At 58.1% G+C, this 8573-nt stretch overlaps 1 protein-coding gene across 2 annotated transcripts; it reads left to right on the forward strand.

Moving 5' to 3' along the window:
• Window positions 1–1024: 1024 nt before the first annotated feature.
• LOC122393582 (troponin C-like) lies at window positions 1025–4951 on the forward strand. Of its 2 annotated transcripts, XR_006258716.1 has the most exons (6): window positions 1160–1277; window positions 1464–1641; window positions 1916–2035; window positions 2310–2441; window positions 3040–3124; window positions 4097–4951. XR_006258716.1 is itself a non-coding variant. In XM_043389765.1 (5 exons), the coding sequence occupies exons 1-5, from the start codon at window positions 1251–1253 to the stop codon at window positions 4120–4122; spliced, it is 483 nt and encodes a 160-aa protein (XP_043245700.1). In that variant the 5' UTR covers window positions 1025–1250; the 3' UTR covers window positions 4123–4951. The 2 variants fall into 2 exon arrangements, 1 of the variants encoding a protein (XP_043245700.1); XM_043389765.1 differs by lacking the exon at window positions 3040–3124 and having other exon boundaries at window positions 1025–1277.
• The last annotated feature ends 3622 nt before the right edge of the window (window positions 4952–8573 follow it).

The raw sequence follows: 8573 nt of genomic DNA on the forward strand, positions 1-8573 counted from the left end.
GCTGGGTCAGATGTGGCTGGCAGGGGCGACCCTCTCCTCCGCCAGCCAGGCGCCGAGGGTCACTGAATCTCCAGGACAGCGCGACCCGCGCACCGGCTCGACGCTGCTGACCTACGGACCCTGGGGCACCACTGAAACGGCATACGGCAAACGAGCGTCTACAAACTAACCCCTTATCGATTTCAAACAAGCTATCGTTTTTTATAGAAATGTTTACAGTTATTTAGAAGAACAGTTCGAGAGATGTGTCGTCAGTCCTGTATTAGGCTTATCTTTACTTTCCCATCTTTTTTTTTTCTTTAGTTGAACTACGTCTCGAGGGACCCATCGCCCTATCACTGTGTGACAAAGTAGCGCGATGAGCCGTTAAGAGGTCCGCTGAAGTTTGGCGATAGACGGCGTGTCCACTGTCCTGGAGCCGTCACTCACAGCTGTCCGTGAAATGACTCCGTCGGCGACCTCCGATTGGCGACACGCGGATTCCGCTGTCAGCGCGCGGCGGCCGGCCCTCCCCGTGACGGGCGGATGGACTCCGGGCGGGCGCGGCGGCGGTGCTCTCGGGCTGATGTCACCCCGACGCCCAGATCAAAGCGCGGCCTCCGCCGACTCGGCCGGTGGCCCGTGGCAGCGGCTGCTCGGCGCCGAACAAAACATGCCCGCACCTGTTGCACTGCGCTTGTCGGCGGCCGGCAATACGACCCGAGTTTTGGCAACACGTCGAGTGAGTGTCGGGTAAGTGTTTACAGAACCTTTGCTTTACAACCGTTTACTTAACCCCTCATGTGTAACCTGCACCTCTTCTCAATGAATGGGCGGATACTGCTAAAATGAATTAATCCAACCCACTTATCGCGGGTAATGACCACTCTATTCTGGATGATCCATCAATATCTCAACGCTCTCTGCTCGGCCTTCCCTGGATAAACAGCGCGTCGAAGCCTCACTGGCAAGCGACTGGATTCTCATCTCCAGAAAGGCAACACAAAAATACCCGTGGGCCATGGCGCCGACGCCGCCAAAGGGTGTCGCGTTTCTGCGGTGACGCGTCGGCCGGCGCCGCGGCAGCAAACGACTGGAATCGCGGCGCGTCGGTCCCGGCGGCGCGGCCGGACGGAAATAGCAGCGCGCGCGGTGTCACGGCGTGTCGCAGCGCCGGCCGACGGCTGTCCGTCGGGCCGCAGTCGCCGCCGCCGCCCGGACCCGACCGCCCGCCCGCACCTGCCGCCGACCCGCACACTCAGACAACAACCATGTCGGACGAGGATGAGAAGTTCTCGGTGAGTTGCTGACCGCTGGAGCCGTGCCGCTTCGCAGCGAACGCCGGCAATCGTTAAAACATGATTAACTTTGCTATGCCTGTCTGCATGTGTAGCATCAAAGGAACAGCGAACGTTGTATTTGCTGCTGTTTGGTTAGGAACTCAATAGCCACCCCTAACCCCACCCCGGTCCGGCTGCTCGCAGGAAGAGACCGGCCTGGAGAAGGAGCAGATTGTAGTGCTGCGCCGCGCCTTCGAGAGCTTCGACAAGGATAAGCAGGGCTTCATCACGGCCGTCACCGTCGGCGACATCCTGCGCATGATGGGCATCAAGGTCTCCTCGTCCTCACTCAAAGCCATCATCGAGGAAATCGACGAGGACGGTACGGAACAGAAGCCGATTCATGCATTAGCAATAGCACCGCGGTTGATAATAATCCACAGCTAAAAATCGAGTATCAACTGATCGTTCTTTGTTTTGTTTTGTTTTGTTTTGTTTTTCAATTTTCATCATGGAAACAGGAAAATGATGGTGAGCAGGAACGAAGCAACGCTGAATAGCATTTCCTGAATAAATAAATCTGCTTGTTTACATAGTAACACGGCAATGGCGTATTTTGAAAGACGGATAAGAGATGAAAGACACTTGGTTCTCAGGTTCGGGAGAGATCGAGTTCCCAGAGTTCCTGCAGCTGTCGGCCAAGTTCCTCATTGAAGAGGACGAGGAGGCAATGCTCAAGGAGCTCAAGGAGGCCTTCCGTCTGTACGACAAGGAAGGTGAGTCCGCCACTGTCGGCAGTCAGACGTCTGCACAGCCGTAGGATAACCTGGGCCACAGCACAGAGCGGCAATCTGCAGTTATATCGTCTGATATTTAGCCCACCATCAATATCATGACCATCCGGGAACGAATGTCTTTCCAAACACTCCTCTTAAAGTTTTACGACTGCTGATTATCACCTCTCTGAGTTCATCGGGTCTCGAGAGGTCCTCTCGAGCTAGGAGTGTCACACCCCTTCGTCCGCTGACCGGTCACCCCTGTGCGTCCCAGGAAACGGCTACATCACCACTCAGACTCTGAAGGAGATCCTGCACGAGCTCGACCCGCGGCTCACCGAGGAGGAGCTCGTCGGCATCATCGAGGAGATCGACGAGGACGGCTCGGGCACCGTCGACTTCGACGGTGAGTGGCCGGGGAGGAGTCGGGTGCCGGCCGACAGCCGGGGTCGGGTTTCAGGCGGACAGGAGCGGCGGCGGAGCTGGCCGTCCGCCCGGCGCCCTCAGCCCGGCGCGTATTTATAGAGAGATGTCCTGCGATCAGCGTCCCATCAGACCCTGGCTCCAGAGCGGTGACTCACTGCAGGTGGGGCGGGAGGGAGACCACGACCAGAGCTGGGGCAGCCGCCGCGCAGCCGCTGGCTGGATTTCTTCAGTAAGATGGGGGTTGTGAGGGCACGAGGCGGCTCCTTTAGTCGTAAGTGGTGCTCAAAACCCTTACCGCCACCTAATACACACCACCACGCTTTAATCATATTAACATCTTCGCTGAGTGTATTTACTCTGCAGAGTGTATTCTCCGTATGAAGCGAGACTTGTTTCGCCTATTATGTTCAGTTGGACATGCCACTGTTGTTCACTTTATTCTGGATGCGTTTGAGTTGACTTCTGCACCTGGTTTGATTTGCGTCTGTTTTCGGTTGCCGTTTTATTTCACTCTTTGATTCGCTGTCTGCCGGAGCCGGTCACCCGACGGTGTGTGCCCGTGTGTGGTGTCTCTGCAGAGTTCCTCGAGATGATGACCGGCTAGAGGGGAGTGCGCGCGCGCGCACCCGCGGCTGCGTGCCGCCGGTCGCCCGTCCGGCCACGGTAACCGTCCGTCCGTCCCGTCCGTAGCGCCGCAGCCGTCCGGCGTGCCCTGCCGTAGCCGTGTGCAGCGCTAGCCGTGCTCAGTGTTTGTCGCCTTCCGGCCGTCCAGTCGTGTGCTGGTGTGTGTATGTCGTGTGATCGGAGGAGGCGCCCTCGTCCCTCCGTCCTGACCCGTGTCAGGGCGCCGACCTGGCGGTGACCGAGACTGGAGCAGCGGCCGTCCCCAGGTCGCTCCCGCTCTGTCGACTGGCCGGGAACGGGAACGGGCAGCGAGCTCAAGTGACTACCGACAACCGAGTGTCGACTAACCAGCCTCCTACTCATTTTTCGCCGCGCCTTCGCTACGTATTTTTCCGTTTGCTTGTTTCGTTTGGTTGTGGAGCATGGTCTGTAGCCGTTCACGAGCCGTCCTACCAGAGGCTGAGGTACGGACAGCCGCCCGGTCGTTCTCCCGTGTCGCAGCGTCTGTCTCACCCTCTTACTGGCAGGTGGTGAGGGATTTGCACAGTGTTCTGCTGCCGACGGCGGCCCTTGTCAACGAGTGCTGTAGACGTGTCCCTTGTCAGAATCCTGTATAAACGTGTTCGCTACGCATACATAATTAGCTTGTTTAGTATGTCGTTGAGGGTAGTTCCTCATCCATCTTTTTGTGATGAAGACAGGAATTTAGCAACTCGTCAACGTTTACATTTCCACCAAATTTACAAAGAGTAGAATTGTGCGTATTCATAATATTTGGGAAAACGTGTCAGCCTTAACTTCATTCTGATTGTCAAACTTTATATCCAGAAAGTACCTGCTATTATCCTTGGTGGCTATGTCTAATCTCGGCCTGGAGATTGCCGTGTTCGCCGTCACCGTACAGCCGTCCGAACGGTTGCGGCCAGCGACGGCGCCGTACCACCTACTCATCAGTCATCACAACCCCGTGCCCCAGCAGGCAACTGACCTGAGCGCCCCCCTCTCCGGCAGAGTTTATGGCCATGATGACGGGCTGAGCGGCTCCGGTAAGGTCTGGCAGCGACTCCTTCTCACACTCACTCTCTCTCTCACGCGCCACGCCTCTCTCTGGCTCCATCTCTCCGTCTCGTTTTGCCTCTCCCTGGTGTCCGCGGCTCCCGCTCTCCCCGAACTCACCCGGCCGGCCGCGGCGCTCCGGCCAGCGCGCCTCTGCCCGGCCATCTGCTCTGCCCAGCTCTGCACAGCCCGGCCATCTGCTCTGCCCAGCTCTGCACAGCCCGCCTCGACTCCGCGCGCTCTCCGCTCTGCTGGCGACTCTGCTCTGCTGAGGACTCTGCTATGTGCAATGTGTACTCCGCGACGCGCTGCTTACAGCTCGGTATATTTTCTGTCTGGCTCGGTTTCGCCCTGGCCTTCCCGGTCCCCCGGCCGCTGCCGGAGGCCGGCGCAGCCCGCACATCAGTCGACATCAACGCTCCTATCGCTCGCTGCGCTACCTCGACTCGCCTTCGCTTGCGTGCTTATCAGATCTCATTTGTTTTGTTTTGTTCTCACGATGTCGACTCTTCATTCTTTCGTTGCCAATGCTGTCCCTTTCCCTTTTCTTGAGAACACATTAAGTATTATATTTTACAAGCATAACCCATTGTTTCCAAAACAATGCTACCATGTAGTCGTCCATGGCCCTCATAGAGGCCGATCCATGTTTCCATAATTTTTTCTTCTTCTGCGCCTTGCCATTTTTACCATAGTGCATTGTTGACGTGCATTGTTAAACCTGACGGCATTGTCCGTGTCATTATGCTTGTCGAAAAGGGTGCAACGGTACGCCGTTATAGGGAAGCAATACACGAGACCACAACGAAACGCCTCTCTCTCTCTCTCTCTCTCTCTCCATCTCTCTCCGTCTCTCTCCGTCTCTCTCCCTCGAGCCAAGGTTGCGCACACGCGCAGGTTGCATACTCACTGCTCAGATATTTTCCGTATGTTGCGGTGTGGCCAATTATGATTCTGCTTACTAAATTGTCGTATAATAACGACACCAAGTGCCACGATACTTTTCACTTAGGAGCGCAGTTGTCCGCTCAGCACTGGATGCGCCGAACGAGGCAAGCCTCAGGCGGTGTCAGATCGACAAGAGGCTCGGCGCCAGATCAGAGTGGACGACCCGGCCTCCAAGGAGCGGTGGATAGCGGCGAAGAGGAGAGCTGCCGACGTCGAGAGGAGAGCGACCCAGGCACTCTTCAGGACCTTCGTGGAGGACAACCTCAACCAGCCAGCCAGCCTGGGAAGGGTCACGAAGATCCTGAAGAAGTGGGAGGGAGCTGGAGACGAGCATCAGCCTGGACAGGCGATGAGAACGGGAGGCCGCCTTCTAGTCACTGACCGCGAGAAGGCGCAGGCGTTCTGCGCGACCTACGCACACGTCTCGCGCCAAGTAAGGTCAGCCAAGGTGGACCGAGCCTGCAAGAGGAGACTGCAAGAGCTCCGGACCCCACGCTGTCTCGCCTGCGAGAACCGTCGCACCGGCTGCTGCTCGGAGTTCACCGAGGACGAGCTCGTCCAACAGCTCCGTCACCTTCAGCAGAAGAAGGCACCCGGCCCGGACGGCGTCTCCAACGAACACCTCCAGCACCTGGGACCGATCGCCCGCCGCGCGCTGCTCGAGCTCATCAACGCCTCCTGGATGGAGGGAGCGGTCCCGCGCGAATGGCGCCGAGCTCGCATCGTCCCCATCCCGAAGGCCGGGAAGGACAGGCGGGATGTTGGCAGCTACCGCCCGATCGCCCTCACGAGCCACCTCAGCAAGCTCGTCGAGAGGCTGGTCCTGGGACGGCTGCGCCACATCGTGGAACGCGACCGGCTGGTCCCCGCCGAGCAAGTGGGGTTCCGCGCTGGACGGTCAGTGGAGGACAGCATCGGACGCCTGGTCCAACAAGTACAGGACGGCTGGAACCTCCCCAAGTCCCGCAGCAAGCGCGTGGCCGACGGCACCACCGCACAGAAATACGTCCTCCTGGGTTCTGCGACACCTGAGCGAGCGGCATTTCAGCGAACGACATTTGAGCGAAGCCTTTTCAGCGATTATCAATTTAAGCGATTGACTTTTTCAGCGATTGTCAAGTAGGCGAATTCAATCACAGCGATTATTAACTTAAGCGAGGACCAGAATCAGCGAAACCAGATTGAGCGAATATATGGAGGTCAATGGGGGACCAATTGAGCGAATACAGTTACAGCGAAACCGAACGCGACGGAAGTCAATTATTTGCTACTTTCCGGGAATTCTTGCCCTTGGAATACCCGCTTAGTATGTGTTATGCTTCAAGCTGCGCGCGACAAATTAAAAATTTGTTTTTAAGCTTGGAAACCACAAAAATATCTGGCCTCATTCTGCAACTTTGATCTGGAGATGTGGTACGTGAGAGATAGGACGACGGAAGGAATGCCAAGGACCAATAATAAACTCGAGGGATGGCACGGTCTATGTTTCAGGGACCTCACCCAAATATCTGAAAATTCGTACGTTGCTTGGGGAAAGAACAAATTTTTACGACATGGGACTGATCCAAATTCAAGCGGGGGAATTTCGCGAAAAACAGCACAAGCAATGTGAATCACTGGACAAACGTTTGGTCACCATTATTGGCAAACAGCAGGGGGGTGAAATCGAACCGCTGGATTTTTTTTAGAAGTGTGGCATTAAATTTGGAGCTTAATGTCTGAACTTTGAATGTGACATCCGCCATTCAGTTCCGGAGATAACCATGAAAAGTTCCGGAAACATTCGTTGGACGTGTGCTCGCAAAAAAAAAACACCGTTACGCGACGATGAAGTGTTTCGCTGAAATGACAGTCGCTCAAACTGTAGTCGACGAAATAGATGTCGCTGAAACATAGCTTTCGCTTAAATTGATAATCGCTATATTTGATAGTCGCTCAATTTGATATTCGCTAAGTTGCCAGTCGCTGAAAATGGTTCGCTCAAATGACGTTCGCTCAAATGACACTCGCTAAAGTCGCTCGCACCGGTCCTCCTGGCCTTCGACTTTGCGCGAGCCTATGACACCGTGGATCATCGCCTGCTGAGAGTCCGCCTGATGGAGATGGGGGTACCCAGGTGCCTCTACAACTGGACGTGGCAGTTCCTGCGCGACCGCCGAGCGACGGTGGAGTACCAGAGCGCCACCAGCGGCGAGCGGGTGTTCAGGGCGGGCCTGCCTCAGGGCAGCGTCCTGTCCCCGGCCCTGTTTTTGTTGTGGGCCGCCCCACTCGCCGCGGAACTGCAGAGAGTCCCAGGCACCACGGCGTTCCTCTACGCGGACGACACAGCCGCCCTCTGCGCCGGTAACGACATTCAGGTCGCCCGGCAACGAGCGCAGCAGGCTGCGGACACCCTCGCGCAGTGGGCCCAAGCCAACAAGATGACGGTGGCCGGCCAGAAGACACAGGCTCTAGTCCTGTCCCAGTGGCCCCGTGATGCGGCTAACTGCTCCGTGAAGGTGGCAGGGGAAACCGTAACCGCGGGAGATCAGCTGAAGCTGCTGGGAGTCACCCTGGACCGGCTACTTCACTTCAGCCCCCACTGCCGCAGCCTGAGACAGAGAGTCCGCCCAAGGACTGCCCATCTGAGGAAGCTGACCGGTCGGGAATGGGGCCTCCAAGAGCAGCAGCTCCGCGTCGTAGCCTCCGGCTACGTTCGAGGAGCCCTCGAACACGCCGCAGCAGCGTGGCTCCCGGCAACATCGCCAACCCACCTCGGTCTCCTAGAGGTGGAGATGCGCGCGGCCGCCAGAGTGGTGACCGGATGCCCCCGGTCCACCCCGGCACATGGCCTGATGGCGGAGGCGGGACTCGCCCCGGTGGCTGAGCGCCGCACGGCCTTAGCGGCGCGTCTGCTGGCCAAGGCGCGCGCCCTGCCGGAGGACGACCCGCTCCGTGCCGTCGCGGACCGAGAGGTTCGATCCCGCCTCAGCACAGTGACCGGCTGGCGTGGAGTCGGCGAGGAGGCCTGGAGGGAGGCGGGCATCACACCGCCGATCTCGATCGAGCCTCTACTCCCCCGACCAGCCGCGCCATGGGAGCCGCCCCCACCAGTCAGCTTCTGCCTCGACGTCGGTGCTGCACTACCACCGTCAGCAACCGACGAACAACGAAGAGACGCCGCGTCACACCACCTTGCGGGTCTCCCACAATGTGCCACGTGGGTCTGGACAGACGGTTCCGCCACGGAGGGGGTCACAAACGGAGGCGCCGGCGCCCTCATCGTGTGGCCGGACGACGAGACGGCGGAGATCCGCACACCGGCCGGCCGCATCTGCTCCAGCTACCGGGCCGAGATGGTCGCCCTGCGGGCGGCTCTCAACCACCTGCTGGAACACCCCGCGCATACGGAAGACCCCGTCGTCATATGCACGGACTCCCAGTCCGCACTAGCGGCGCTCCGAGAGGGGCCAGCGGCCCAGAGCTCCCCGCTCGGCTCCGAGAT

The sequence above is a fragment of the Amphibalanus amphitrite genome, unplaced genomic scaffold (genome assembly GCF_019059575.1).
Source record: "Amphibalanus amphitrite isolate SeventyFive unplaced genomic scaffold, NRLGWU_Aamphi_draft 000543F_arrow, whole genome shotgun sequence".
Classification (NCBI taxonomy): domain Eukaryota; kingdom Metazoa; phylum Arthropoda; class Thecostraca; order Balanomorpha; family Balanidae; genus Amphibalanus; species Amphibalanus amphitrite.

Bases quoted from the DNA above. Each gene is read 5' to 3' on its own strand.
- LOC122393582 (XM_043389765.1), top strand. From the start codon at position 1,251: ATGTCGGACGAGGATGAGAAGTTCTCG. The intron at 1,278-1,463 runs GTGAGTTGCTGA...GGCTGCTCGCAG, and splicing joins ACGAGGATGAGAAGTTCTCG to GAAGAGACCGGCCTGGAGAA. The intron at 1,642-1,915 runs GTACGGAACAGA...CTTGGTTCTCAG, and splicing joins CGAGGAAATCGACGAGGACG to GTTCGGGAGAGATCGAGTTC.